The 18,049-nt window shown below is 63.7% G+C and overlaps 1 protein-coding gene across 1 annotated transcript; it reads left to right on the forward strand.

Annotated features, from left to right (window-relative positions):
• Nucleotides 1-441: 441 nt before the first annotated feature.
• LOC117647406 (neuropeptide CCHamide-1 receptor-like) lies at nucleotides 442-17,232 on the forward strand. Its single transcript, XM_034389133.1, has 6 exons — nucleotides 442-791; nucleotides 14,803-15,065; nucleotides 15,195-15,510; nucleotides 15,585-15,815; nucleotides 16,727-16,883; nucleotides 16,961-17,232. Exons 1-6 carry the CDS (start codon nucleotides 780-782, stop codon nucleotides 17,230-17,232), a joined length of 1,251 nt encoding a protein of 416 aa, XP_034245024.1. The 5' UTR covers nucleotides 442-779.
• Nucleotides 17,233-18,049: the final 817 nt, after the last annotated feature.

The raw sequence follows: 18,049 nt of genomic DNA on the forward strand, positions 1-18,049 counted from the left end.
AGAACGAATCATTTTCCCAATGACTGGGGTCCAAAACACGGGCACAAAATTGGACGTGCTCATTCCACAGGTGTGCCCGTCCCGACGGGGCTCACCGACGTTGGAAAGCAACAAGTCCACACTACACGTGGGACCAGTGGGACGCAGGGGAAGGTCCGGGGGTTGCTGTAGGTCTGTAGGTTCTCTGAGGGCGGGGGGTATCGCATCGCGAACGCGTGGGACTCTACTCCCGACTCAGGGCAGGCAGGGGGTCCCTGGTCCCGTGGGTGCGTGGGGGGCTGCGCCAAGCTTCGCGCTGCGCGACGGCGGGCTGCGCGCCCCTCCACCACCAAGGCGCCGAGCGCGCCCGCGCCGAGGCCGTGGGGGTGTGTTTGAAAGGCCCGCCGGGCCGGGCGCTCGCCTCGCGAGCTCGCCGCGCGTCCAGAGACGCCGCGACTGGTCCATTGGTCCAGACACCCCGGAACCGGCAGCCGGCACTCACCCGTGTCCACCGCGTCGCGAGGCGCCACGCGCGAAGCGCCAACACAGCGAGCACGGACACGCGACAGTGCCACTCAGTGCAACAGTGGGGCAGAGACGAGAGAGTGCAGCGAGAGTGCGACAGAGAGAGACAGTGCGCGGAATGCGTCGACGGCGATGGTCCTGCGCGCAGATCTTCCCCGGAGGCTGACGCGCTCCGGGGCGAAGCTCCCACAACAGGTGCCCGGGGCGTCCGGGGCGTCCGGGATGGAAGGGTTGTAAGGCGCGAGCGTCCCGTCTAGCAGTCTAGCACCGCTACCATGGAGGACCTGGTGAGTACAACGGTACAACCAGGCAGGCAGCACAGCAGGACAGATAATACACCTCGCTTAATCGATCAAAAAACGAAAGTTTAAATTTTTTTAAAGAAAAATTTTAAGTTTTTGTGACAGACATTTTTTTTATGCATCGCAGACAGAGCGGGCAGGTTGAAGGCCCACTAAACATGGCAGTGGTGCGGAGGGGAGGGGGAGACTGGAGACACCCGGCGATTGTAAACGTCGGAATGACTTGGGCCAACAACAGGTGAAGTGGAGGTGGCGAGCGTGGCGAGCGGGCAAAGGCAGTTGTCCAAGCTCCCAGGCTGCTCAGTGCTCCACTCGGCCCCACTCCCCCGGCCCGGCCAACGGCCAACTCCCCCCGCCGGCAAAGACACAAGACACCCGTTAACAAACTTGCGCCGCGCGCCGCCGCCTTGCCTTTCGCATTCGAATCCCCAGACGATCGCATTAAAGAGAGAGGAGGGGGGGGGCAAACTGGGCCAAAATTAGGTGCACAGTGAAAAACGATCGAGAAACTTTTCACACCGAAACAACAAAAACGACACAAAATCAAATTTTTAAAAACCTTAAAAGCGGAGATTAAAACGTAAATAAATAAGGAGAGAGGCGTCACGAGGGTGAACATGAAAAATTCAACGCTAGTTGCTTTCCCCCCACGGACCCCACGGCACTGTTTTCCCCCCGGGCCCTTCCCTCTCTCTTTTTTCCATAAATTAGCAGCGCGCTTCTTCCTCCTCGCTCTAGCCTCGCTGGAGGACGCGGCGACGCTGTTACCGAGGTGCGCCTTGAGCCGCGGCCTGTTATTGTTGACGGGGAGGCAGAGCCCTGGCAGACCGCGGCCTCCAGAAACCGCCAGAAACACGGCAGATTCATGAAGCCGAGAACCCACACCGCGCGGCGCGGCGGCGCGGCGGCCAAGGCGGTGGCGCGCTGGCAAGGTAGACGTCTCCTTTCCTTTCTCGCTAAGGGCTGCCGTGCCGCCTGGCTGCCATGCTCGCAGGCTTTCTCTCTCATTAGGGTGCCTGCAGGCTGGTGCCGAGCCGCCTCCCTCTGTCTCTCTCGCACTCACGGGGCGAGCCGTGGCGGTGCGAGAGAGACAGACAGTGGACCGACCGCTTGCCGCCGCTTCGCCGGAAGTCGGGGGCGAAGCGAAACCGGACCGCGTCGTCGCCGCCGCGCGGCGCGCAGTGTTGATCCAACTCGACTCCTCCTCCTTCCTCCTCTATTAAACAGTCCGTTCTTAATTCCTTAATTAATAGCGAGGGGCGCGAAGCAGCGCGCTGCCGTGTCCAACTCACCCCGTTGCCGTGCCGTGCCGTGCCGCATGTCAGTCTACCCCGCGACGGCCCGAGCGGCCCGAGCGGCCCGAGCCATAAAATGGGGGCTAGCGCGCGCCGCCGCCGCGCGGCCAGACGCTTTCCTCGGGGCGCTATTTTCTGTTCGGAAAAGTCAGACTGAGACCAAGTCACCAAGTCGACGACGAGGAGATTTACCAAGTTCCGCCAACTTCGTGGACTTCGTGTCGCCCGGCCCGACTCGCCCCACATTATTGCGGGCAAACCACTATGCCGCACGAACAAATAAATGTGCGGATTCGTAAGAATATCGATGTTGTTATTGTTGTGGAAAAAGATGGTCTTTTTTCTGTTTCTTTGGCTGGCTGGGCCGGGCTGGGCCGGGCTGGGCTGACCGGAAGGAAGGAACGCGGGGTGCGCTGTGAATCAAACATCGCGCTGCCGAGCCGTGCCGAGCCGCGCCGCGCCGAGGCGCGCTGCTGCACCATTAACGGTCCATCTAGCTCATGCCAAATACGCGAGAAAAAGTCGTAAAAAATGGCGCGGGGAGTCCCGAAAAAAGAGGGCGGTATCATTTCCGCGCGCGTCACTCAGCCCGAAGCGTCACCAGGGCCACGCCGGGCCGACTGCCACTGCCGCTCCAGGAAGACGATTCAGAAAAACGCGGGAAAGGGAGTTTTGCTCGTAGCCATGGCAATGGCTTAGTGACTATTTTTATTTTGACATCATTTGACGCCATTTTGACCTGATTTGGTCTACCTGTTGTCCTTGGTTAGTCGGACCTGTAGTTTGTCGATCCCTTCGACCAAACCCAACCGATTTTTTTTTCGTGAAGTGACGCGCCAAATGTGTCAATTTGCTGGTCGTCGAAGCATCGCTGTTCGAGTGATTTCGCGAAACGGCGCTAAGGAGAAGGCGGCGGCGACGACAACTCGAGATTTGTCCAAAAGCCGTCTCTGTTAGGAATCTAAAAATATTTTTTTTTGCGTGTCGGTTGGCTGCAATGAGTTAGGGCTTGAAACTGCGGCACTCTGTGCAGGGCCTGCAACGCCTTCGCGCGGCGCTGGGGCCGTGGCTGGGGCGCTGGGGGGTCATTTAAAACGGAACACAACGGCCCTCCGTTCCCCCGCCCGCCTCGGCCCGCCTGCTGCCTCTTCGCTGTCTCCTCCCTCTCCCTCCCTCTCGCTTACCCCACGAGAGAGAGAGACAGAGCGACGAAAGCCCTTGTTCGGAATCAGACTGCTGTCGCGGACCTCGCCGCGCGCGAGTGTGTGGTGAGAGTTAGTTCCGCATCGCGTGCGAGGGCTGGGGCGGGCTGGTGCGGGCTGGGGCGGGCTGGGGCGGGCTGGGGCGGGCTGGGGCGGGCCGGGGTCGGCCAGACTGGAGCACGTTATTGTGCGGTGCAATCACCAGCCGGAGAGTTTCAACCACTATTTATCACTCAGTGAGCCACAGAGAACGGCCGAGGAGGAGAGAGAGAGAGAGAGGGAGAGTGTCTCGAGCGCAAGGATGGGAGGCCGGAAGGGCTGGGGATGAGGAAGCAGAAAAGCAGGAAGGGGCTGTTGCAGCTACAAATCTAGCGGAGGCGTCGCGCGCCGTGTGTGTGTGAGTGTGAGTGTGAGTGTACCGAATGCCGACGCAGCCCCACCGTCTTAATTAAATGTGCAAACTAACGCACGCGACGAGGAACGAAAGAAAAGGCAGCGGCTGCAAGACTGTGATTCCCAGAGTCGCTTCCCTCGCTCTGTCTCTCTCGCACTCGACGGGGTGACCCGCACAGGTGCGAGAGAGACAGAGCGAATGAGATCAGTCTGCGGCAGCAAAGCCTTGCAAAGACGAGAGCAAAGCAGCGGGAAAAATAGAATTAGTGCGACGCACAGGGAGGGCTAGTGCACGGCCTCAAGGAAAACATCAGCGCTGCGTGGAAAGAACGCGAAAGGACTACAGTGTGTGTGTGTGGTGCGTGCGTGAGTGTGTCGGGGAAGAGGGGGAGAAAAGGTGACAGACGCACGCACACACAAACACAAACACGCGGCAACAACGATGACACAGACAGAGCACACAACTCACGGGCACAACCACCGCGCCGCGACGCACCGCGACGCGCAGCGTGGCGCGCTCTCAGGCCACGCCGCAGAAGAGGCCTCCCGTTGTGTCGTCCGGCCCGGCACGTCTACCTGGAGTCTGGAGGAGTCTGGAGGCTGGAGGCGCGGCGGGAGGGGAGGGGAGGGGACACGACCGTCGTCGCGCGTGGACGTCAAGTGCGGCGAAGCGGCGATACAGTGTAGCGAGCGGTTCAGGGCCAGGGCGACCAGGGCTTGGACCAGGGTCAGGTCGACGATGATGGACTTCCCCCCGGACTTTGATGTATTCCGCGGGACTCCACAGCACCGCGACCACCGCGACGCGTAGTATCTGCTGGCGAAACCCGACGCGCCCCGCCCCGCCCCGACGGCACTGACCTTCATGGAGTCAGTCCTTGAGCCCTCGGAAGCACGCCCTCGTCATCCTCGTCGTCCTCGTCGTCCTCGTAGCCCTTCCCGCCGGGCGGGCTGCCCGCGAGAGGGCGAGAGGCGCAGGCTTTCCCGTGTCTCCCTCGTTGGCGGCTTTTTAATTGCCGTTCGCGGACTCAAGCGGGGGCGGGGGCGTGGCGGCGGCGGAGGCACAGGACGAACGAAATGTGAGCACCCCGTCGTGCTGTCGTCGCGGCTGGAGGGCCGGCAGGCACACTCGGCACGCCGGAGGGGAGGACGCCCCGTCCTGGCCACTTTGAAGTCCCCCCCCCCTCGTCATTGACATCATTGCCGAGTGTATCATCATTCTGGCCGGCCCGGGGCCGCTATTGCCATCCCCGGGCGTCGCCGTCGAGGCCGTCAACACCGCCATCCATCTCGTCGGGGCGACACACCGGCCGCCGAACCGGCCACACCCTGGCGTGCCCTGGCGTGCCCTGGCGCCAGCGCGGGCCCGGCAGGCACCTACTCGATACACCACCTGGTCTAAACCCGATTAGACAAGAATAATACACCTTTCGAAATGTCCGCAGTTGGCCATGGCTTACAGTGTGAGACTCGCGCAGTCAGCGTCCTGGCGGTCCTAGGTTCGAGCCTCTCTCAGCCCCTTACTTTTATCGCCGGGGCTCAGGACCGTTAAATTAGCCAGCAATTAAATTTGCGGTAGTATTTTAGACTACGCGCCCCTAAGCCGCGGCGGTTTCTTATGTAACGGAGCGGGGCGGGGCGGGGCGACGGCCGGAACCTGAGTGTTGGCAGACCGCGGCCGCAGCGCAACGGTCCAATTAGGCAAACCCCGAAACCCCGAAACCCCCAACGCCCAAAACCCCGAACCCCTCCCGCTCGCCGGAACATTAGTGGAGGAGAATCGTATTTCGCGCCGAGGAGTTCCATTGCGCTGCTATGCGCGCACTGTAAAACCCCCGAGCATCATTGTCTGCATTCGCCACTCCAGCCGGGACCAACCAACCAGGACCGACCAACCAGGACGACGAACCGGAATAAACCCAGGGCCTGCACACGTGCACACTGCAAATGCAGGTCAACAGGTGTGCCGATTATCATGGGCTGTGGGCCCCACTCACGTGAGCCCAGCACGTCCCTCGAGTGTGTGTGTGTGTGTGTGTGTGTGTGCCTGCCTGTGCGAGTGTGTGTGCGCGCGCCACACAACCAGTCCGGCCCATCATCATGATCCTCCACCCCGAGCCCCGACCTGCCCCGACCGCTCAGTATGTATGCTGAGTAACCTACCCCTCCCGGCCCGCCCCGCCCCGCCCCTCTCGTCCCCACCACCCTCCCCGCCAGTAAACAACCTCTCGAGTTCATTATTTGAGGGGGCTTCGCCGGGGCCGCTACAATGGCGCCCCGCCCCGCCCCGCCCCGCCCCGCCCCGCCCCGCCCCGCCACGCCCCGCCCCGCCCCGCCCCGCCCCGCCACGCCCCGCCCCGCCCCGCCCCGCCACGCCCCGCCCCGCCCCCACCACGCTCCGACAACCCTTGACTAGCGACACGGAGCACGCCGGCGGCTTGCGTCCGAGAGGCGCGCGTCGCTTAAATACCCTTTCCGACAGTGCCTTTTGGGGCGGGGCGGGCGCGTCCGAAACGGGCCCGCTTTGGCATTCACTCGGAACGCCTCCCCGACGAGCGAGGAGCGGCCTCAAACGGAGACGGGCCGTGGTCTAGCCTTGGCGGCGGCCTGTTCATGAATTGATATCACTTTCCGAGGGGCGGGGGGGGGGAGGGGGGTCGCCACCGGGGCTGTAATAAAATAAACCGACTAACTATGTGGACGATAAATTAGGGGCAAGTGGCCATCCTGGTAGTGTAGTGTCGCCAGTGTAGGGCCGGGGTGGGGGAGGACGCTCTAATACTTTCACACCAAGACGACCACGACGCGAACACCGTTTCGATTTTTTCCCGAAGGGTGGGGCTGCTGGCCCTTGTTCCCGATGCATGGGAAGGTTAAGTCGGCAGGATCGCCGCAAGGCAACACCACAGCAAAGGGCCAAAGGCGGCCAAAGGAAGGGAAGAACCAAACGTATGGACTCTGAAATCTCGAGCTTCGTGCGTCGCGCGGTTCCTAGAAGACCATCGAGACGACGACGGCGCGCGTGTCTCGCTCCCTATGCCTTTGAAAGCGTGCTCTGTCTTCTGCCGCCGCCTCGCCTCGCGGTCGGGAGTGACGGAGAGAGTGCGAGAGTGAGCGAGAGAGCGAGCTGGCGCCGCCGCCCCTCACCACACGAGTTTCTTCTGTGTGTCCCTTTGTTTTATTTCTTTCGCGTCGCCTGTCCCCGCCCCGCCCGGCCCGCTCGAGGACCCCGCGAGGAACTCTGCCCCTTTGGGTGCCGGAAATCCGTCAACGTCGCCGCCGAGGGGGACGCTGGGCGATCGTGGCGGCCGCGCCACTATTCGCAGAGCTTCTTTCTCTCTCTGCCAATAACGTCCACGCTAATTAGTCTATCCCCGACTCGATATCAGTCAGTGCAATCAGGGAGGCCACCTGAACCTGGGGCCGAGGGCCCGGAGGGACCGGGCCGTTTGAGTGGGCCGGGCAGCACCGCCACAGCACTGGCAGAAGGACCACCGCCACCTCGAAGGAAGGCGCCCCCAAGGCCCACCCACGCGGCCTGCAGTCAACACCAAGACAAACCCAAACCGCGCGAGCCAACTCGGGAGACTTTGGAGCCGCCCGGCCCCGCCGCCGCCCACGCGACCAAGTCCGGGATGATATTTGCATGGACGGCGGGCAGCCCCCATTCATCAAGCTAAAACACCCGTTTGCGGTGGGCTGTTGTCAGCTTCGCATAACCCTAAATCAGCACCGTAACGCAATTATCACGATCGTCAGCAAGGCCAAGATGGCCCTCACCAGGACGGCCAGCACGGCCAGGACCGCGGCGGGGTAATTTTCTTCGGTGGCGCCTAATCTGTAGTGCAGCCCCCAGCGGGCAGCGCAGACGCGGCAGAGAGAGAGAGAGAGGAGAGAGAGAGAGAGAGAGAGAGAGAGAGAGAGAGAGAGAGAGAGAGAGAGAGAGCCAGATGGCAGGTGGTGCCGGAGCCGAGGGAGCCAGGGCGGCCAGGGCGGCCAGAAGCGGTCCCGACTAATCTGCCGGCGTCTCCGCCACTCCGCCGCCCCGCCACGGCGACGTGATAACGGACTGGACAGCGCTGCCATTGCCAACTGTTGAATAATTAAACCGGAAAAAAGAGCGACCTGCTGACAGGGGTTGAATCTGGCGTGTCGCGCCGCGAAAGTCGCCATGCCCTGCTCGTGTCTCGTTCGTCGCCTGCTCACCACCACCGACACGGAACTCCGGATCCGGACCCCCGGACCCCGGGCCCCCGGATCCGAACCCTCGGATCCGGACCCCCGGATCCGGCCCCTCGGATCTGGAACCCCGGATCCGGACCCCCGGATCCGGACCCCCGGATCCGGACCCCCGGATCCGAACCCTCGGATCCGGACCCCCGGATTCGGCCCTTCGGATCTGGAACCCCGGATCCGGACCCACGGACCCACGGACCCGGGGCCCCGGGGTCCGGTGGTCCGGATCCGGGGGTCCGGATCCGAGACTCCGGATCCGGACCCCTTGACCCCGGGCCCCCGGATCCGAACCCTCGGATCCGGACCCCCGGATCCGGCCCCTCGGATCTGGAACCCCGGATCCGGACCTCCGGATCCGGACCCCCGGACTCCCGGATCCGGACCTCCGGATCCGGACCCCGGATCCAGACCCCCGGATCCGAACCCTCGGATCCAGACCCCCGGATCCGGAGTCTCGGATCCGGCCCCGCGGATCTGGAACCCCGGATCCGAACTCTCGGATACGGACCCCCGGACCCCCGGATCCGGCCCCTTGGACCCCGGGGCCCCGGGTCCGTGGGTCCGGATCCGGGGTTCCAGATCCGAAGGGCCGAATCCGGGGGTCCGGATCCGAGGGTTCGGATCCGGGGGCCCGGGCTCCGGGGGTCCGGATCTGGAGTTCCGGATCCGGTGGTCCGGATCCGGGGGGTCCGGACCCCTAGATCCGGATCCCCGGACCTCCGGATCCGGACCCCCGGATCCGGGCCCTCGGATCCGGACCCCCGGATCCGGAGACCCGGATCCGGACCGCCGGATCCGGGCCACCGGATCCGGATCCGAGGGTCCGGATCCGGGGGTCCGGATCCAGGGTTCCAGGTTCGAGGGGCCGGATCCGGACCCCCGGATCCGAGCCCTCGGATCCGGACCCCCGGATTCAGCCCTTCGGATCTGGAACCCCGGATCCGGACCCACGGACCCACGGACCCGGGGCCCCGGGGTCCGGTGGTCCGGATCCGGGGGTCCGGATCCGAGACTCCGGATCCGGACCCCTTGACCCCGGGCCCCCGGATCCGAACCCTCGGATCCGGACCCCCGGATCCGGCCCCTCGGATCTGGAACTCTGGATCCGGACCTCCGGATCCGGACCCTCGGATCCGGATCCGGGGGTCCGGATCCGAGGGCCCGGATCCGGGGGTCCGGATCCGGAGGTCCGGGGATCCGGATCTAGGGGTCCGGACCCCCCCGATCCGGGTCCGTGGGTCCGTGGGTCCGGATCCGGGGTTCCAGATCCGAAGGGCCGAATCCGGGGGTCCGGATCCGAGGGTTCGGATCCGGACCCCCGGATCCGGCCCCTCGGATCTGGAACCCTGGATCCGGACCTCCGGATCCGGACCCTGGATCCGGACCTCCGGATCCGGACCCTCGGATCCGGATCCGGGGGTCCGGATCCGAGGGCCCGGATCCGGGGGTCCGGATCCGGAGGTCCGGGGATCCGGATCTAGGGGTCCGGACCCCCCGGATCCGGACCACCGGATCCGGAACTCCAGATCCGGACCCCCGGAGCCCGGGCCCCCGGATCCGAACCCTCGGATCCGGACCCCCGGATTCGGCCCTTCGGATCTGGAACCCCGGATCCGGACCCACGGACCCGGGGCCCCGGGGTCCAAGGGGCCGGATCCGGGGGTCCGGGGGTCCGTATCCGAGAGTTCGGATCCGGGGTTCCAGATCCGCGGGGCCGGATCCGAGACTCCGGATCCGGGGGTCTGGATCCGAGGGTTCGGATCCGGGGGTCTGGATCCGGGGTCCGGATCCGGAGGTCCGGATCCGGGAGTCCGGGGGTCCGGATCCGGAGGTCCGGATCCGGGAGTCCGGGGGTCCGGATCCGGAGGTCCGGATCCGGGGTTCCAGACCCGAGGGGCCGGATCCGGGGGTCCGGGTGTCCGGATCCGAGGGTTCGGATCCGGGGGGTCCGGATCCGAGGGCCCGGATCCGGGGGTCCGGATCCGGAGGTCCGGGGATCCGGATCTAGGGGTCCGGACCCCCGGATCCGGACCACCGGATACGAAATTAATTAAAATTGAAATGATGAAATGATGAAATGGGTTGGCAGCACTGCCGTGATTCGTTGGGCGGCGCATTGAAGCGCAGCGACGCTGAGTCACCCCTCGGCTGCCCCGGGCGAGCGGCACGGACGTGTTTGCCGGGGGAGTTTGCGGACGGTTTAGCGATACGGCCCAAAAGATGGCAGAAATGGAGGAGAAGCGGCAAAATAAATAAAGTTCGGCCCCCCCAAAAAAAGTTTGAACTCGCGACCTGGCGGTGGACCTGGCGGAACGGCCACGAGAACGAACTGCTCAGTTTCATTCGGAGCGGGCGGTGCGCGGGCGGTGATTAGTAACGAGTCCCTGCCATTGGCAAGGCGGTGACTTTTGGCGCGGGAGCGCGGAACGGACGGAACGGACGCATTGTCGCACGGCTCCAAAGTTGGAGTAATTAATATCGAATTGGAGAGGGGGCAGGGCAGCAGCCGGCAGCGAAACCAATACGGGGGATTGAAAAGTCGGCGAACAGTGAGCACTGCCGCGCTGCCGCGCTGCCGTGACACAATGGGCGCCAAAGTCGAATCGGCTGCGGCGTGGCGGACGGGCACGGCGGCACGGCGGCACGGCGGAGGGAGAGGACGAGGGCACGAGAGGCACGCGGCAAAAGGTGTGCGCGACCGGGCGGCACGCATAGCGTTTCGTTTTGCTCGGCCCCGGTTGTCTTTGTGCCCATCTGTCATTATCAGGAGCATCCCCCAGGGACACGCCGCGCGATCGGGAGTCAGAGGGCAGAGGGGGAGAGGGGGGGGGGAGAGAGGGGGAGAGAGGAGCAGGATATTATCAAACGATTTTCAGTCTGCTCTGCTGTGCGTTTCGCTTCGTTTCGCCACCCCTCTGCGTTTGGCGGCCTGGCGGGTAACGTACTGCAGACTTCCATCTGCTCCGCCGAATTAGCTTCGCGTCGTCCCACCCTCACTTACTACCCCTCCACCGCGACCGCCGCCACCACCGCAAAAAGCAATAAGTGCTTTCGACAAAAGGAAATACTTCTTCAATTTTTTTGGTGTGAGCCAAAGCACCCGGCAGCTACCTTGCAATAAGGCTTCAGAGGGCTGATTCCGAGCCAGTCCCGCTCCGTCTTGTCACTCCGTCCCTCTCTCGCTCCGCGGGTGCGAGAGAGTCAGAGAGAGATGGAGAGACGATTCCGGAATCGCTCTGCAGGCCAATCAGGGCCCATTCACGATGGCAGACGTGCGGCCAGGTCGGCCAGGCGCGCAACGATTGTCGCCGCTCTCAGCCCCTCAGCAGACGCTTCCGTCTCCCTCCTTTCCCACCCCTCCACTCTCGCAACAAAAAAAACCGTGTTTTTTCCGCCAGAAACAAACTTAAAAAAGTCGCTATATTTTTTAAAATATCCTCTCCTGCGGGCATTTTGATTCAACTTATCTGTCCAGATACAGCCCACGGTAAGGGGCGTGGAAGACGCGGGGGACGTTCCCCGGACGTTCCTGGCACAACCTCGCCCTCCTCCATCAAATAATGGACACCGTATCAAGGGACATCTCGGAGGGGGGGGGGGAGCCTGAGTGACGCGCGCGGCTCGAGCACACAGTGTGTGCGTGCGTCCACCAGTGTGTGTGTAAGTGTGCGTGAGAGAGAGAAAAGGGGTTGGCAGGAAGGCCCTCTCTTTTAGAAATGTGCCGCCGGCGCCGGACCTGTCTCGCAAAAAAAATAATAAAGAAAAGGGGGGTCCGAGGGTTATCTCCATCTCCTCGGGGCTTGCGCCTGGGCCCGGGGCTGGCCTGGACGTTCTGGACACACACACGCTCGTCACTGTCCGCCCGACGGCCCGGCGGCCCGACGACCACGGCACGGTGCCAGGATGGACTTCGAGGCCGCCGCCGTCGCCCTCCGGCGGGGCTGGCGAGGCTGGCGAGGCTGGCGGGGCCGGCCGCCTGCGGGGTAGGCCACCCCCGTGCTGCAGCGCGCCGCTGTGCTGCGTGGCGGCCTACCCTCTGTCCGTCGGGCGCTCCGGGCGTGCCGCGTGCTGCGAGCGCGGATGCTGTCGCCGCGCTGCCGGGCTGCCGCCACATTTGCATAGGAGCACGACGTCGTCATGAAATATGCAGCGCGGCGACCTCTTGGCGGCGAGGAGCTGGTCGTCATCACGCCGCCAGCACCGCCAGGACGACGACGCGGTGACAGGCCCCTCTTGTCCTCCGCGGCCCCCGCACCTGTTGCGGCGCGGCCCCGCCGAGGAAACCCCGAAGGGAACCCGAAGGAACCCGAAGGGAACCCGAAGGAACGGCCAGGGCGACGTGTACGAGGTTATCTGTTCGCTTGGCGGCTTGGCAGTTGCCGAGGCTCGTCCCGCACCCTTATTGGCCCTCCCCGTCGTCGTCCTTTCATCCTCCAAGACGGCCTCGCCATATCCGGGGAGCAGGAAGCGAAAAAATAAGTTTACAGCAGTCACTGTGTGAGTGTGTGTGTGTGTGTGTGTGTGTGTGCGAGCGCGCGTGCGTGTGGTTGGTGGCGGAGGGAGCGGCGGGGTGGGTGGAGGGGTGGGGGAGGCATTCCTAGCGCGTTGGCCGCATCGCGTGGTCTTTACGAGCCGATAAAAACATGAGAAAGCGCAACAAACCGAGTCGCGTCTCCAGACCGCCGCCACATCGCGCCCCACAGCCCTAACGGGGTGGGGTGGGGCGGACTCCTCTAGACACGTTATTAATTCCTACAACTTTTTCGGCGCACCACAATAGAAGGCAGCCTAATTTATGACCGTGTTTTTGGAGCGAAGGCCTGCCGGCTCGTCGAAGTGGGGGCCTCGCCGGCCTGCTCCGGGACATACTTGTTATGCCGGGCCAGGCGGGCCAGGCCAGGCGGGCCTGCCGGGCGGCGCTGCACTTTGCCGCCCCCGGGGGCGGCGTCCCGTCCGGGGGCGGCACTCCACCGCCTTCCGCCTTCCCCGGGCCTGGAGACTGGTTCCGAGAGTCGTCGCTCTGTCTCTCTCGCACCTGCACGGGACGCCCCATGAGTGCGAGAGAGACAGAGCGACGGCTCTCGGAATGAGCGTGCTGGCCTGCCCAGTCTCCGGCAGGGCCTCGGCATGATGTAGGCGCCTTGCAACCCCAACTCCCCCTGCCGGCGCCCTGCCGCCGCCGCGGCGTGGAGGCGTGGGCGGACAGCAAGCAGGCTTCCTATAACTACCGCTGCTCCTCCCGAGGCAGTAAAAAAAGGGGGGGAAATGCTAAGCTTTGACGTGGCGCGGCCCCGGGTTCGAATACCAGCCGAGCCGGGCGGAATATTTGGCCGGCGAAATCCTTGCGACCGACTTGGGCATCCAAAGTACGGCGCCGAGACCACAGAACTCCGCGGAGCCCCGCCGCTCACGCTCCAGCGCAGCACAAAGGGCCGGGAAATAAAAGAAGGAAAGAAATGGAAAGGGAAAGGGGTGCAAACAAACGAAGCCCTCGTCTGCGCCATATTGACATTCCGCTCGCCGGTAAAGGGCATCCCAATAGCAAGGGATGTTTTGTAGACTGCCTCCGACTCCAGCGAGGAGACTCCCTGCGGTACGCACCAGCGGCACCAGCAACGGCAACCTCATTTCGCTGATGGATGACACGCGTGAAACTCATTTTCCGTTCCGGCGGCAGCGGTGCGCGGCGAGCAGCGGGAGCAGCGCGCAGCACGCAGGGCGCGCATCCGCACGCCGAACGGGCGGCCCCGAGGCGGCCCGCTGTGTGGCCGTCGAGTCGAGTCGAGTCACTAACTTGACAGCTTCAGAAGGCAGCGAGATGAGACGCAGCCACGCCGGGCCACGCCACACCGCGCGCGAGGCTTCGGTCCCGCGAGACGGAAAATCATTCGATGACTACTTGTTCGGGCACCTTCGCCTTCGCCCTCCGCCCTGCGAATCCACTTTTGGCGCCAAACCGGGGTGGCATGACGAGCGTCGCGCGGGAAATTCAAATGAAAAACTTCCGACCGCACCTGCGCGCGTCGTCACCCCCGCGTGTCTCCTTTTTTTCCTCCTCTTTTCTCTCTTTTTTTTTCGCGACTTGTTTGGGAGCGCGCCAACGATGGCCGTCATTATCGCCGGCGGGGAGTTTGAAAAACCGCCCAAACTTTTGCGAGCAACTTCCTGGCGCGCTCTGTCTCCGCCCCGCTTGGCTCCCTCCTTGAGCATCGAGGTGGCATAGTTGCCTTCACCCGTTTGCGCCGTTGCGATTGCCGGCGACGCTATTTACCCCGACGGCTCGGATCCGACGTCGGGGATCGCGCTGATGAGTACACAGCTCTCTCTCTCTCTCTCTCTCTCTCCCTCTCTCTCTCAAGCCAGTTGCTGCCTCGCCCGTAAATATTTGCGGGCCCGTTGTTTTTGCCGCGTTTATGACTCGGCCGTTAAGACGTGAGAGGAGTCGCATCGGCGGGGCGGCTGTGCCCTGGCTGTGGCGCCCGGGGGTGCGAGAGAGACAGGAGGGCCGCCCTACGCGAGGCCGCCGACGAGCCTCCCCGACATGGCTCCGCCGGGCGACCTTGTCGGCGTGGGGGAGCGTGCAGCGTCCCTACACACTGCCGTATAAACTCGTTGCCTCCCCCCGGCCGCCGGCCCGCCCTCCACCGCGAGCCTTGATGCCCAGAGTAGACACACGTACATACACACACTCTGACTGCACACATGTTTTTTTCGGCTCGGGAACTGGGTCGCCAACAAGGACGCAGCGGCTTGAGTCGATTGAACGGTGTCTAATATTCATGACCTCCACGTGGGCGAAGAGGAGTCTGTTGTCGCCTGCCGCTATCCTCCACGCTTGGGGATGATCACGCCTCCGCCGCTCTGTTGCAGGTCGACCACTTCTACAGGTTGGCCGCGGTCCCGAACGGGTCCCTGGCGTCCCCCACCCCGTGGGGCAACTTCTCGGACTGGGCCAACCTGAGCACCTCGGAGCCGTGCCCGGAGATCCCGTACGAAGAGCGGCCCGAGACGTACTTCGTGCCCGTCATCTTCGCCATCATCTTCCTCGTCGGCGTGCTGGGCAACGGCACCCTCATCTGCATGTTCGTCAGCGACCGCAACATGCGCAACGAGCCCAACACCTTCATTTTCAGGTGCGGAACCAATAGAAATCGACAAAAAAAGCCGAGGGCGCGGAGGGTATTTGAACCCGGTATTTTAGCTTGTGAAATCGACGCCCTAGCCCACGCAGCCACGGTGACACGCACTTGGTGATGTTCCAGCTTGGCGTGCGGTGACCTGCTGGTCATCCTGACGGCCGTGCCCTTCGTGTGGGTCATCTACATCGTGCCGTACTGGCCCTTCGGCCTCATCGTGTGCCGGCTGTCCGAGACCGTCAAGGAGCTGTCCATCGGCGTGTCCGTGTTCACGCTCACGGCCCTGTCGGCCGCCCGCTACTTCCCCGTCGTGTACCCGATGCGCGCGCGTTCCGGCGGCAGGTCCGCGGCCGTGCGCTGGAGTGCCGTCAGCTCCGTGGCCATCTGGATCGTGGCGCTGGGCTGCGCCATGCCCGTCGCCCTCAACGCCTTCCTCATCCCGGTGGGTACACGGCATCCCCGCCGCGGCGCTCCAGTACCTCCAGACCGTCACTGTCTCTCTACCACCTGCTGCAGATGAAGGAGATCGACCACCCCGCGTGCGTGAAGGGCGACCACTACGTCGCCTGCTTCCCCTTCCCCATGGAGTGGAGCTGCAAGATGGCGGTGTACCAGTGCGTCATCTACTACGCCGTGCCGCTCACCATCATCTTCGTCTTCTACGCGCTCATGGCGCAGCGCCTGTTCCAGAGCGCGGCCACGCTGCCCGGCGAGCAGGAGGGCCACCACCCGGCCCGTAACCGCCAGGTCAGTGGTTCGAGCCCCCAATTTTCCGCCTCTTTTTCGGGCCGATTCGACATCAAAGCGCGGAAAGAGCGCACCGCAGCCGCGCGCCGGACGCGTGAATAAACAACAACAAACTACAGCGGGCCAGCGGGCCGTTTGACGGTGGCCTGGAGGACCGCAGCGCCGCGTGGCACGCGTTTCAAAGTAGCTTCTCCTTCTCTTTTTTGTCGCTCTGCCTGAGAGATGTATGGATAGCACCCCCGCGGCGGCACAGCGGCCCACATGGGTTGAGACCCGCTGCCAACTTGTAACAGTAGACTCCAGCTGTGCAAGCTGCGCTACCATCCATTGGTAAAACGGCGCAGCCGGAGAGAACGCGCGTCCAAAACACACACCGACGCCCCGGCAAAAAAGACGGGAAAACACACAGCAGAACGGGGTGAGACGCAGATCGCGCCCGGCCCGGGCCTTCTCACACCTTCTGGTACGCCCTGCCCTTTCCCACGTGACCGCATCGGACTGTCAGCACCGCGCCCCACGAGTTCGAATGCGACTCGTGGAGCCCTCAGCCGAGCGAATCAGGACATCGGTTTGACACTCTGTCCCTCTCCGCCCCTTGGAGAGCCCCGTGAGCGTGACGGAGACAGATTGGCGAAATGACTCGGCCGCCTCGGCTGCTCGGGGTGGGGCCCTGTTTGAGGTGACGGGTAGTCTGGCCGCGTAATTGGAAGGGTATTGGCATCGGGACTCTCCTTTGGAAGACGATGGGCGCGTGGGGGAGGCCCCGCGCCTGGGTTTCGATGACCCGATGGCCCGATGGCCCCGCAGTCGACTGGAAACGGCGCCAGCGCTGGCTGCCCAATCATATCGATCATTTCAAACGCGGCGCCAATAAAAGACTCCCCACTTGAACGGCCCGATTGCTGTTCCAGGTTCGCGCGCGCCGGAAGGTGGCCAAGATGGTGCTGGCCTTCGTGCTGGTCTTCTGGGCCTGCTTCACGCCGCATCAGATCTTCGCGCTGTGGTTCCACTGCGCCCCGGACTCGAGGGAGAACTTCAACAGTTTTTGGAACTACTTCAGAATATGCGGTAGGTAATTAATTTGGACACCCTTCCTGTGTTTGGAGCGACGTCTCGTAAAAGGGTGACTGGCTTTGCCGTTGCAGCGTTCTGCCTCAAGTTCCTCAACTCGTGCGCCAACCCCGTGGCGCTGTACTGCGTGAGCGGCATGTTCCGCAAAAAGTTCCAGCGCTACCTGGGCTGGCTGCTGCGTGGCGGCCGCCGGAGACGATCCTCCAACAGCCTGCTGACGAGCAGCGGCACGATGCAGCCGCGCCGCGCCAGCAAGGCCCGCACCATCCAGCGCACCATCACGCGCCGCCAGCGCACCGGCACCACGCTCGTCACCACCGCCTTCGTCAACGGCGGCACCGCCTAGGGCGGCCCTCGGGGCGCCCGCCCAGCCAGAAGACCGGCACCGGCGGCCGAAATCCCGGACGCGTTTTGAGCTACAGAGTCGCTAAATGGGACTCGAACAGAACGTGTGACCCCACCAATGGATTCCTCGCTCGGAGAGCTATCCATTGGTGGGGTCACACGTTCGGTTCGAGTCCCATTTGGCGACACTGGAGCTCAAAACGCGTCCGGGACTTTGACGGCCTCCACCTGTCTTCTGGCCCACTGTGGCGCCCCGCCCCGCCAGGCGTCGGGGGTGGCAACCCTAGCCCCGCTGGCGGCGGCCCAAACACGTCGGCCACCTTGTCAGCTGCGTGGGACTGGCAGCACTGTGTTACGTGTTCCCCCACGCCTCCTCAGCCTGTGTGTGTTTGCCAAGAAACACCTTGGCACAGTGAAGTGCTCCCCCTCTGAACGCTGTGCTCTGACACTGCTGACGCGCTGACGCCTAGTGACTTTGTTGTGCACCCAGCAGCGGTACGGACTTTTCCTGTTTGCCAAAGTATTGCAGCAACTGAACAAAACAAAAATGAAAAAAAAAGACATGGAATAAAGCTTTTTAGAAAAGTACCAAGCCCGCTGTCTTCGTCTTCTCTGAGTTGCTTTCGTTTACCTTTCTCCTCTTCTACAAGGCCCACGCCTAGCAGCGACAGGCCCGCTCGTCGCGCGAGTCGGTTGGGTTGCCTACCATGCCGGCGCCTCTGGTGGTGGCACGGCCGGCGCCGCACCGCACGCGGTCTCGCCCGGCAGACAGAGCGAGGCAGAGTGAGACAGAGTGAGACAGAGTGCACCATCGCCAC

This window comes from Thrips palmi, unplaced genomic scaffold, assembly GCF_012932325.1.
Source record: "Thrips palmi isolate BJ-2018 unplaced genomic scaffold, TpBJ-2018v1 HiC_scaffold_2, whole genome shotgun sequence".
Lineage (NCBI taxonomy): Eukaryota > Metazoa > Arthropoda > Insecta > Thysanoptera > Thripidae > Thrips > Thrips palmi.